At 45.0% G+C, this 13422-nt stretch overlaps 1 protein-coding gene across 1 annotated transcript; it reads right to left on the reverse strand.

The window, feature by feature from the left end:
• Positions 1-298: 298 nt before the first annotated feature.
• LOC143149878 (uncharacterized) lies at positions 299-3693 on the reverse strand. The gene is made up of 2 exons (XM_076317655.1): positions 2592-3693; positions 299-524 (listed from the first exon to the last, which is right to left on the reverse strand). The coding sequence occupies exon 1, from the start codon at positions 3126-3128 to the stop codon at positions 2727-2729; it is 402 nt and encodes a 133-aa protein (XP_076173770.1). The 5' UTR covers positions 3129-3693; the 3' UTR covers positions 299-524; positions 2592-2726.
• Between the last annotated feature and the right edge of the window lie 9729 nt (positions 3694-13422).

The following is a 13422-nucleotide window of genomic DNA, read 5'->3' on the forward strand; positions in this document are numbered from 1 at the left end:
TACCGGAAGAATGTAATCTGATACGAAGCACAACAGCAGCATTCCGTAACTAATTACGATCATTTTGGTCAATGACAAATTTTTGGTTCTTGTTTCTGGTTAATTAATCACACAGGTAGTTCTTGGATAGCTATCGAAGTCATTCGATAAACGTCAACAACATTTTGGTTACATCAGAGAAATGAAAAGGTTCGATGCTCATTGTTAATTCAATGTTTTCATTAAAAATATTTTCATTTTTTGGTAAGTATCCGAATATAATCCCTGATAAATTTTTCAACTACGAAATTGTGAAAAGAGGACCTAATGATCGCCTTATGGTCGCAGCGATTGTTCTGTGCGATAAAGGGCGTTTCTTACAGGAAACGAAGTACTTACGAAAAAAAGATCTTCACGAACAGCTGTGCGATAAATTGTTAAGTGCCTCAATTGTATGGAACATCCAGCTACAAGGTGAATCCGGAAATATTTGGGTCGTTGAGAAGACGGCAGGTGCCGGCTTTTCAGGTTTTAATCATTCTTTCCTGCAGCATGACCACAATATTATACCGAATAAATTGTAATATTTTAATATCATTAAATTTTGATTACAAGGAACTCGGTTCTTTTCGTTGAAATATTCTACACGTTATTTCAACGGTTTTGTGTTACAATTTTGCAATGTGTATTAAGGGGAAAGCAGTGACGGTCGAATAACTTTGTATCAAGTACCGGGAACAGGTATCCAATGGTTCTAGCGATATGCTCATGATTCAGGTTCGGTGCCACGTCTTCTCGAGACATTGCTAGCAATCTCTGGGCCTCTGAGTCACTGAGCAGTTGTGTTATGAGTCACACACAGTCGAACCTTATTGGCCAAGGAATTGGTTTCTAACAAAGGAATGTTGTTGTAATGCGTAGCCGAGTAAGCGAAGGCAGAGATATATTTTTGTTATTATATATTGGATTTCGATCTACAATCTATTATACGCATATATACACGGTGATTCGTACAATTGGTATCGGTTTAATAATCCCGAAAATATTGATTCTGTCGAAAATCAATCCCGATGAATATTCCGTAACTCAAAGTGAACTGTACAATGTATCGTTCAGATTTTCTTTATTGCTTACAATTTTCAAGACTCTCAGCGCTTTTGGAACAAAGTTATAAATACAAGTAAAACAAATTCAATCATTTTATCATATTGTACTGACTTTTTAAACTCCGGAACGTAAAAAGATACCTTTCTGTATCGTGTTCGCGATAAATCGAGACACATTAATCGCGACAGGTTTTATTGCATCATAGAAATGTCATTTGCAGTACGTTGTTCTATTAGATACATCGCACACAATGATCACCAGTACCTACGTGTATCACCTATCGATAGAGGAGCTTCACATTACCCGATCATTGATGAATACCTCTTTGTACATACCAAGGCGTATTGTCATCGTGTGCCATGTTATCGAAGGTATCATTCACGACTTTTCACGACATGAATATATGTACGTACATTGTGTACACTCTGCCAATGTGCGTTTTGGCGAAACGATTTTTTACACGAGAATGCAAACGAGAAAAAGAAGGAAGAACGTGAAAGTTTCGCGCAGACTATTATGCCGCGTTTAGCATCTTTCTAACTGTACACGTTTGCTATAATCAGAGTTCCAAGAAATTTTTTTTTCATTCACGGAGTCTACCGTTTGTTTCCTTCTTTCTTGTGGTAAAGTGGTAGAATTTCGTAGAACAAATTTCACGAGATCCTAACTCAAACCCCGATACGAATGAAAACGCCAATCGTTACATCCCTTTTTTCGACATTGCTTGTAACAACAATTCTTTATCGTTTGTAAAAAATGCGACAACTTCTTGGACATGCGCCAACATTTCGTTTGTTTGCAAATCATTTCGTGTAGAAACGACCGTAACAGCCTGTTAATTAAATTATTGCAAAACTAATGATTAAAGGGAACCAATTTGCCGATGTCGGTTGTTTGATCCGTTCTCTGTGTAAAATGTGAGCGGTCGAGATTATGGGACAAATATTGGATAATACAGAGAAGCCAATATATATTCTGGGAAATGAAGTCATCTATATTTAACCTCGCGGATTTGTATGCTACCGGCGCGTCTCAAAATCGTCTTGGTTATATACGACTTTAACCTTTGACACCCACACTTCTCTAGTATTAACCTGAGAATTCTAAGTGTCTAACGTATGTACCGTTAACTAGCGTTTGGTGAAAATGTCCGATGTGAATGAATTATTAATTGGAAAACTTATGGTCAAGTAGCGTTGGGTATTTTTAACGAGAATGTGCCGAGATCAGGGTCGATAAGAATTCTTTGGATCTCAAGGGTTACTCAGGTAGCTCTGGTTTTCGAATAATCGAAATCTTTTGTTTTCTAAAGAAATCCTACCAGACGAGAAACTTTTGAGACGCGACAGGACTCGGTCACTTCCGAAGGATCAAACAAATTTCGAGTACATGCACACCCTGTATCGTTAACACAAATTGCAAGTGGAAAAGTATTGCATTTGTTGCTCGATCAAAAAAAAAAAAAAATAAGGAAAAAAAAACTCAGTAAACGTAAAACCATTCACCTTCCCTTTTCGATGAGCCCACATTCTACCTTCCAGCCGACAATGACATTACTCCGTATTCTTATACAGTGTCTCTTATACTAACATTTGCTCGTGCAGGATGCAGCACGTAACTATCGCTGAATTCACCCTCTCTCATCGACGGCGACGGGCAGCGGCGCGTTGCCGGGCAACCAGACAGTCAGACTGCTGTCTGCCGATCTGCCAGGGGCGCGGAAGGCCGCGACGAGACGAGACCAGACCAGACCAGACCAGACGAGGCCAGAAGAGTAGAGAACCGTAGAAGAGAGAAGAATCGAACAGAGACGATCCGAGAGAGGAGTCGAGGGGTGGGGGATCGAGTGTAAGGCAGGTGTAGAGGGAGTAAGGTCGTCGTTGGAGGGGTAACGCGACCATTTGACCGTAGAACGGGAAGAACGAAAGCTCGCGGGATAGAAAAGGGTAGCCGATGTGGCAGAGAAGCGAAGTTGCGAACGGTGGTGCGTGGTAGTGGTGTTCGGCGTCGTATAGTGGGGGATCAGTGGCACGATAGTGCATCAGAGGGACAGAGGGAAAACTGGTGGGGCGTCAGGGGCGGCCGGGCTAGACGAGTCGAGGTCAGTTATCCGCCACGCCCGACGCCGACGCCGTCGTTCCGGCGCACCGCATTGCATTTTCGGCGCCACTGCTGCCGCTGCGTATCACTGCATTGCCAATGTTCACTTTTTTTTCACTCTTTCTTAGTTCCCCTCGCTCTCTTCCCCTTTCCGCTTCTGTTCGTTTCTCTCTTCTTATCCCTCGGTTTCTTTCTCCGTTCTCCTTCTCGTTCGGTCTTCGAGCATCGCCGCTCGGTTTCTCTTTCTCTCCCCCTCTCTCTCTCTCTCTCTCAGCTCTTCGTACGCTACTGCAGGTTCATACTGCTTACTTGTCCATCGCTGACGTCTAAACTACGAGCCGCCGCATCGCGTAGTCGTTGTTTTGCAACGGTGCCAGCCGGACGGAGCACGGCGATAGGCGGACTCGGTGGCAACGAAATTCTCAATTTTTAGGAAAATCATGTCGTCCCGTAGAGCACACGCTATTTATAGATACCTCCTCGAAGGGAATCGACACGCTTCCCATCGTTCACCGTATGCGGTCGACGTAGAAACGTGTCTACCAAGATGGGCCGGTCGATACACCGAGGGTGATGGTCGCTAACTGTTTTGCTTACAGTCTCTGGCCAGAGAGTTGACTTTCAACGCGAAGCGACGCGATCGAGATACGTGTTTCTCGACTGTTTCGAAAACCGAACTCTGGATTTTAAGGATCTCATTGGAAGGGGTAGGGTCGAGTCGACAGGGTAAGGTTCGGAGGATCGTACTTCGGAGTGAGTCACCAAGATGACGCAGGATTCGCGGAAATTGTTTCGTGGAACGTTTGTCGAAAAGGAATCCGGTAGACAGCGGAGAGGGGTAACTCGATTTTAATTGTATCGCTCGTAAACTACGAATCCCGTAAGTTCGCGAGAAACGGAAAAGGGAAAATATTCGTACGACAATGGTGGTAAAAAAATCGTTGAAGAAACACGGTTCTCTATCGCGCGTGGAACATTAATCCGAGAATATACACAGATTCAATGTCTGTTACTCGCATCTTATGTCCCTGTTAGTGTCCGATATCACGACACGAAAGATATAAAGCCGTTAAAGTATTCACGATACGCTTAAGCTGTCTCGCGCTTGTCTGGCCGCCTAGTCAGACTTTGTCAGGGTCGTTCCAAAGAACGAGCATCGTGACGATCGTTTCATGTTGCACTCGAGCCTGAAAGAAGCGGCGTTAATAAGATAAGAACGTTGCTCTCTATCGTTTTTGGGGTATCTACCTTTTTAGCGTACCACCGTAATGAAAAATAATCGGAGTCATCCAATTGATCTACCGTCAGCGCGTATTTTGGAAAATGGTAGAAAAATCTCTTAGCAGACTCGACACGTGTGTTGATAGAAAGTTCCTAAGCTACGCGAAATCGGAATTTCACGAGAGAATTGTCGACGATCGGTTAAAGAAATTTTAACGGTCTTCGAAGCCACGGTGACTGTACGAATGTCGTTTAAATTTTACACGAATTATTAACATCCTTCAAGACCGTGAATTGTCAGAGGAATCAACGCTGTCTTTGTCCTCCCGAAGATTATCGCCTCCGAGTAAACGGCTTTAGCATTCCCGATGAAAGTATATTTGCTCGTGTCCTCCCCTAATTAAAGAGCATTAAGAGGGAACCGTAGGTGGAAATATGGACGGCGATTCGTGGAAGGTTCTACGCACAAGGATGACGTCCGTGGGCGAGGAATAATAAAAATTATCGGGCCAGACGTCGCAGCGGGGAACTTAGGTTCTGGGGAGGTTAGCTCGAACCTCGTCACGCATACTTTCTCGGTTTCCTTTCCATCGTTCCTTCGAAACTATCTCCCTAATATCTTTCGCGAAAACATCGATTATCCTACACCAACGACAATGAAGAAAGATTCGTCGAGTTAACGAAACCGTCGCGGTGTTCGAAGCTTAATGGATAACCTCTAACTCGCGGCGGATCGTTAAAAAATCTCGAGTACGTTCGAAGGCTTTGCTCGGTACGCGCGAAGAAATGCCTTCGACAAAGAAATAATGAATGACTTGCAAAGAATTTCTCTCATTTTTGCAGAGTGTAATTATAGACGCTCAAGGCCTCCGGACGCGTTGAAATTAACATGCTGCTCTCTCGGCGTCCGTCTTTCTACCGAGATATATATGTATATATATATATTATGTATTTCGAATCGGGATAAAACCCGAACGAATATAAAAGAATCCACGAAAGTGCGCGCAGTGTTTAATTTTGGACAGCGAAATTGATACGTCACCGATCGAACGCAGTCCTCTTTGATCGGACGCGGAGGCCTTTTCGCGACTGGATACGTACCCGTATATTATCACGATATTTATAAATATTATTCCGATAAAAAGTTCAATGTGAAAGACAACGTACATTGCCGCCGAGACAATATACTTTCAATGCGTATGTTTTCAGCACGGTCAGCTAGTTGCGTTAACGCCGCATTCACCGAGAACGTGCTCGTGTCGCGCGCACGTATTTAGACAAAGTTGCATACACGGAAACAGTGTACGCGACGCGTGCAGCGACGTTTCAAAGGCGAGGCGACGGCGGCGGTGGCGGCACGATCATCGCGCTCAAACGCACGACAAATTAACTACGGTGGAGAGTCGCGGTGTGCACTTGACTTTGAATTATCTGCTTGAACGACGAAAACGTGTCGATTGGAATTTTTTAAACGGGCTTCGTCTTGTTCGAGTGAAAGTTTTCGCATTATCATCGTGGCGAACAGCTGCGCGACAACGTACGTACACATAACCACCCAGAAATTTTTTTCCGGCTCATTGGTGCGAAACGATCGATCACCGTGATAAACTTCTATTAATGTTTCCGTCGCGTTTCCAATGGCCCTTCGTACTTCGGGTGTTATTTAACGTCGTTCGCGTTCGATCGCGGTCGCTCTCACGTCGCGTTGACGAAAAACCAGGTAAAATCCAACGACTCGATTTTACCGATAAAATCCGCGAGTATCGCGATCGTGAGCAACGGGTGCGCGGAGCGACGAACACGGCCCTGCAGACAGTAAAGCATCCCTTTCCCCCACCGGCGTTGGGCTAACCACCAAACCCTCACCACATCTCCCATCTGCCTTGGTACGTTATTGGCACCGGCTGATGGCCGATGCGAATTTGCCGTGGCTGGAAAGAGAGAGAAAGGTGGTGGGGAGGACGGGAGAGCAGAGACGGAGAGATAAAACACAGGAAGAATAAAGAATAATGAACAAAGGGAAAGAGAGAGAGAAGACGGGAATCGTTTTGCGCGTTTCGTTCGCACGCGGAGTTCCAAAATAGAAAAGTATACGAAAAAGACCATGAACCGTAAGAAACGTACGATTTAGGAACATAACCCGCGCGTGGCAAAATCCGATTCTCGAGAGAAAGCTCTCGAAACGAGTGTCCCTGGTTCGATCGGTGCTTCGGTCGCGAAAATTAATGGATAATTTTTACTTCGGCAAAAAAATGTGTGCGTGTGTATGCTAATGGAATGAAAGACAGATATAGATTGCTCGTCGTACCGCGCACCGCAATCTGGTGCATCTAGTAATAGCCGGTCTCCAGGGTAAATAATTGCCTAATGTACAAATTTCAGCTTTGATTGCCATTAACCAATCAACGAGATTGCTCGGTGTTCCTTTTGAGCGTATTTACCGGAAAATCGACCTAGAAGCGCGATCAAAAAGCAACGGGGGGAGGGGGTGGGGTCATTCGCGTTTCTGCTCGACACCAAGGAAGTAGACACGGCCTACGTTTGATCAGCCAACGATATACAGTCCCTGTTCGTCGGCTCGTTATTGTTTTGCTTCTTGATAATACAACGATTATTATCGATCGGCGGTGACATTCCAGTCTGCTCTATTTGCGATTTGAAACGAAGCGTGTCGTATTTCGGTGCGACGGAGGTTGCTGATTTAATTTGTACGATGAACGGCGTGAATCATCGGCGAATAAAGAAACGAATTGCTTGCATAATAACGAACACGTATGGTTCGCTTTACCAACCCGTGCGATACTATTCCGGTCCGTCGAGGCAATTAATGGTCACTCGAGCGATACTTTCTCGTGGTAGAATTTAGAGGGCTGCTTTACATCGCGGGTATATATTTTCGCACGAATAAGGTATTTCCTACCTATGGTCGTCGGACGTTACACCTCAGCGAAATATTTCTCGATACGCTGTCAGTGTACAACACACCCGCTTTCGTTATTCACGACGGAGACGTACCCTTGTCCTTTAACGAATGCTGTCCTTAAGAGAGGAGGACGCGATAGTACACGCAAGCCAAACACGGTGACAGTATTGCTCACTCGGGAACCGTTGGTACAGAACGGTCGGTATCTCTTTCGCGCGACAGCTTTACTCGGCAGATTCTATAGGCGCGTTGTAAGACCTATCGTTCGAACGTGAACGCGTGTACTGACGTGTTTGCGTAAGCCCTTAATCTTCCTTTGAGAGGTCCGATCGTTTCTCGGAATGGAGAACCTGTCTTGCGACGATAACTATTCGTATATCCATCTGCTTACAACGCGACAAATGGAGAACGTTATCCGTGCCAGACATTTATACGAATAATCGTGGCTGTGTATTCGTAAGATATTCTCGGCTATAATGTACCCGCGGAGTAATTACTAAACGAGACCCCGTCGGATAAGCTTCTCGAAAAAGACACCGAGCGTAAGGGGCACTGCTCGAAACTTTAATCGCGAACGTAATGGGTCCGCAGTCGCGCACGGTGTCGAAACCTGGATAACGGCAGTACGGACGTTGCATGTAATGCTCGGTGCATTGTGCCAGATCAGTACGATAATAATCGTACTCGGAGCAGACTGGCAGGCAAGTAGTCCAGCGGCGAGCGAAACGCAAGCAGCAGCAGCAGCAGCAGCAGCGGCAGCAGCAGCGGCACCGGCGACGAGCTATTCGTTCGGTTCGTTCGTCGGGTGAAGGACCCAGTCGGTCTCTCCCTCTTCTCTCTTACTCTCTCCGCTTCTCTCCCACGTGCCCCTTCCACGGGAAATTATCGTTCTCTTTCTCCGCTCCGCGCTTCTGTCTGTTCCCTACCTTTCTTCCTCGTCGTCCGTTCGTTCCCTTTCTCGCTTTCTCTTCACGATTCTCCGTCCGTCCCTACCGCAGGCCCCAACCCCTTGTCAACTATCTGCCTCCAGTCATCCTCGCCCCCTCCCCTGCTAGCTCGTATCCACCATCACCAGCCATCTCTGCAATTCTACTGCCGCAGTCCATACACATCAAACGATATACCACCTGGTTTCTCAAATTGCGACGTCCACCGGATCCAAATGAAATTACCACGCCGCCACCGCCGCCGCCGCCGCCGCCGCCGCCGCCGCCGCGGCCCCGGCAACCAGTCCGACGCGCCAGCTTTTTCATTTTCTTCGCTACCGCAAACTGTACGCGTTCGGCGAGATTCGAGTACAGAGGATCTCGCGCGGCTCGCCTCGACACGTTCGATCAGAAATTCGGTCGGTGCGCTCGCTGAAAAATTTCCGGTTACCTACTCTGCTCTCTGCAACGCCTCGAGTCGACTGCGCGAGCCGTGCGGGAACGTGGCTGCAGACACGCAACGCCGTCTAAGCCTTTAAAGCGCTCGAAAATGTTCCTCGAGGCGGGCATTGCTACGCGGAAACAAGTAACGGTTAAAATATTGGAATTACGGGTAAAGAGCGAGCAACGTGCGCGTTCGACGCCACTATCGCGTATACCGTTAATATTAATTGCAATAATCTTCCGGACTTGACAATTCGTTATTTTATTGTTGGACGAGACGAACAGTTAACCCCACTCCTACAATTTTATTCGTATATTTTCTCCGATTTTCTCTTAGCTAATATCTACGTTCTAGGGCTATCCTCGTCATCCTCGGTTGTACAAAACATGGTAACATTCGACACTTCAACGGTCTCTTTGTTACTTTAAAGTATTCCCAATGAGATCAGTGTTATTCAGAAATTTACAAGTAGCCGGGTTTACGAATGGTAAGCGTTTTAAGTTCGAATTACCGGTCACCGATGATCGACACGGTACTTACGCGAAACGACAGTTACGACACCGAGAACGTATGTAGCGTCTCGTCGTCAAATGAATTCAGTTACACGGATAAATAGAAAACTTAACGTCTTTTCGCTCGTTAGTCTCGCACAGAACGTCTCGATCGTTGCAGGCTGCATAACGAGACAAAGAATTCTTTTGTGCAACCAGTTCGAGATGTAAACGAAAAAATCTCGTCGACTTTATTGGTCGGTTTATTAACTGACACTCAATGAAAACGTTTCAATCCTTCGCTTCTCTTTAAACTGGCCGCCCCCTCTTTCCTTTGTGCTAAAGAAGTTTTATATTATTCGCTCATCGTTTGTATTTCCATTTACGTTCGATCTCGGACCACTTTAGAAGCTCTCCGATAATTGGACGCACGATCTTTTTCTAGACATATTACTTTTTTACACAATCAAAGTTTAAAGGCACGCAGCTCCTTAAAAATCTTTTACTTTCAATCTACGTAGTTCCTGTACGAATTTTTACGCTTTTCCCAATGGTATTGTTATCCAAGTTTCGTAGTAGTTAAAGCACTCGAAACTTTAAAAAAGTCAACATTTTATATTCGCCAATCTAACAAAAGGAACGGAGTAACAATTGGACGATGGTATGCGATATAACTTTGCGAACGTTGCAATTTCTATGAAGCGAGAAGAAGCTGGCGCCGGTCGCTTCCAATTGCACAAGATCGCGTAATAACGACTAAGGTCTGTGTGCAATACCCTTATACGTGTACTGTAAAGTCCTCGGAATATCGAAGTGTTAGTGTTCGTGAAACTAAGTCCTCGAGTATGCGCATTGCGCCGCAACAATTCCCTTGATCGATAGATTTGGAAATAAATAGAAAGATCTCGTACGGTACGCTCCACCTTGCCGCAGAAATAGAATTCCAGTAACAACGACCTCATCGCCGTCGATTCAAAGAGCCCATCTTACGAGGCTGCGCTCCGAAACAGAAAAAAAAAGAAACGATTGTCCTAGATCTACCGTCTCTTGTGAAATTCAGGCAACGAACGTTTCACGTAAGAATCTGTAGCGAAAAAGTAGCGTGAAAGCTTTCCCCCGAATCGATCGAAGAATTCCTCGTCGTGGTTCTGTGCTACGAAAATTATTTTAATCTATACGAAATCAACGGGAACTTGTCTCTCTCGTTTCTCGTGCTATCGTGTAATTCGTTCAAGGAACGCAAAATGACCTAAAGACGATCCTGAAAAACAAAGAAAAATATTTGTTCCCGAGGCTATCGGATTTCGTATAAAAAGAAACGGTGAAAAATAACCTTCTCGTGTTTCCTCGTGTTTTCGAACGTTTAGCAAAGATGTATTTCGTACGAGTCTTGTCTATGGAAACTTGGTTCGTCGATAACTAAATAAATAAATAAATTTTGGTAGATCGCGGTCGGTGGCCCCGGCGGTGAACGCTCAGACGTTTTCGCGGAGGCAGGGCCGTGTGGTTGCGCGCACGGATAAAGGATCGACCGTGGCGATTCCGGACAGGAATTCCCGATGAGATGGGCGGAAAGTACAAAGGTTCGACGCGCTTCGGCGGTTCTCGGTACGGGAGGGCTTCCGGTCGAATTCGGCTAGCTCCGATCGGCCTCGTGCGCGCTCGTCTAGGATCGGGCCGCCCGGTGGGGTCTACATCGTGCAGGACGGGTAGTAGTGGCGCGCCGCGAGAGACCGGCAGTTTTGCGCCCCGTGCAACGGCCAATCGGCCAGTTCGTCGCCGGCTGTTCGTGAAAGAGGTATTTTCGCACATCGTTCTGCGTTCGCCCTCGAATCGGGGATCTTCTGCTCTCGCCGTCCACCGATTCTACCTTCGCTATTTTCTCTCTGCCACTGGTCGCTCGTTTTCATCGTGTTGTTTCTCTGATTTCGCATCCCTGTCTTCAGAAACGTTTTCGTCACGTTCTCTTATTTCCGAGGTTTGTTTTAAACGACCGGTTCCTTCCCCCGCAAACGTGTTTCTCACAACTGGCGAGTCAATCTTCGCCAAAAGCCCCAGCTACCTGGAATCCGTAAGTGTGCGTCGTATCCGTTCGCTTGCCACGTATATCAGCATGCGAGCGAATTGCCGAGTGTTTGGTGACGTGTTAAATCGCGGCCATTTCCACCGGTCACGAACGAGATAGAGAGCGCGTTGCGAGTGTGCGTGCGTGAGAGAGACACAGGCACCTCGTATAAGTTTGCAAAATCAAAATTTCGCAAGTTCATTGTCAAATACGAACGTGATCGCGACTAACGACTTTGCTTTCTTACGATCTCCGTTTTCGATTCGCAGATCGTACTCCCAAAAATTTCTTCTTCCTCTTTGATCGTTGATCGCGGAGTAACGTAGTTACAGACGAGAAAGTTCGAAGAACGAAAGAGACGTTAAGAAAGAAGGAACGAGAGAGCTAAAGTTCGTCGAGGTTTTTCGTGAAAGTTTTGCGAGTTAGCAGATGGTGAAACGCCGCGTAGTTCGAAGGAGCTAAAGGAAACGAGGGAGAGAGCGAAAAAAAGAATAAAAAAAAACGGAGAGCAGCAGCCGGCCTCATAGTACGCGGGGGTAAAAGTCGCGTCGAAAATAATTTCGAGACGCGACTGTCACGCGTACACCGGCTTATGCCGGTTACGCCGCATTCCGGTTCAGCTTACGAAACGAAAGCGACCTTTTTAATTCGTACAGACTCGAGAGAAGTCAAGTGATGGCAACAGTTTTTTTTCTTTTGGTGATGTCGATCGAATATTCGATGGATGAAAACGCGGATCGATCGATGTGGCGAAACGAACAGAAACGAGGAAACGTCACGTAACAGTGCTGTGCCGCCGGCTAACCTCGTTCTTGCACTTCACCGGAAGAGACGAGAACCACGTGCACGTCAGACAGGTAAATTGTTCCCATATTTTTCATATACTTTTTTAATTGGCACAAGCTTGTAATTAACTTTAAATTTATTGGTAGCTATCCGAAAAGGAAAAATCGGTAATCATTAATGGTAAAAATAATTTGAGACTGAAAATTGTTTCGTATCATTTGGAGACTGATAATTTTATTTTTCTTCGCTCCTGCGCGTATAGACGTTTATTTTTAGAATTAATGACGTTATGTCGATCCATGTTCGAGACCGTAAGCTCGTTTACTGGCTCTCTGGTCTCGTCTAAGCAACAGCAAAAATTATGTTGTATCGATACTGGGAGATGGATAAAAAAGCGAGAAATATTAAATAATTATAGTTTCCGATATATTTAAAGATAAAAGTCGTGTTTTTCGAATCAGTACTTTGAACTTCGTTAACGTTATAATTTTTTTATTCCACACATACGTTTAAACGTAGCACGAAAAAAAAAGTATATGTCCTTCAAGGGGATTTGAACCCGGAGCCGCAAGATTACAAAGCTAGTCTTAGTCCTTGTCCTTTAATATTTTCGAAACTATCGAGTGTCTACACCGATGGCCAAACATGCTCACAAAGTTTCGCTAAAGTGAAATGTGAAAATATATTTGAGTAAATTAGGCGACTTAACAGGATGTACGTTACGAAAACTCAAAAAGTGGTTGCTCAATCGTACTATACCCGTGAAATTATTTTACCGCACGATTATACGCGATATGGTTTAACGGTCGTTTCCTCTTGGCATTATTCCCCTTTACTCTTCGTCGAAAATTTTATCGGCCGCGTTCTTCGTTCTGACACGCAGCACGAGTATCGCACGCTCATTTTACGTAACATTTTAAATTTAGCAAAAAACCAAAACGCTTGAAACGAAAATGAAACACGGGATTTGTGTTTCATTTTTTATAACACTCTCAATTCTTTTAACCTAAGTTCTACATTTTCGCTGAACAGAAGTTTTCTTCGATGCATGCTGCTCAATTGGACATTAAAAATGGCAAATTTTTTACGGCGAATACGAAGTCAACGAATCTCATCCGGTTAACGTCTTATGTAACGGGAAAATGTTTTTTCGTCCCGAACGTTGATAAACGCTTCTACCTTAGAAACACGTAATTTCTAAAATTCATTACGCGAGCGCATGCGCATTTTAGCCCTATTTATTGTCAAATAGTAACTAAATGTCATTCGTAATTCTTTCTACTAAAAACATCTCATCACACTTTTTTCATGTATCGATACTCGATCGATAGTTTTACGAAGTTACGATTTTTTCAATCTTGGTGCGAATAATACTAGTT

The sequence above is a fragment of the Ptiloglossa arizonensis genome, chromosome 8, assembly GCF_051014685.1.
Source record: "Ptiloglossa arizonensis isolate GNS036 chromosome 8, iyPtiAriz1_principal, whole genome shotgun sequence".
NCBI classification, from domain to species: Eukaryota; Metazoa; Arthropoda; class Insecta; order Hymenoptera; family Colletidae; genus Ptiloglossa; species Ptiloglossa arizonensis.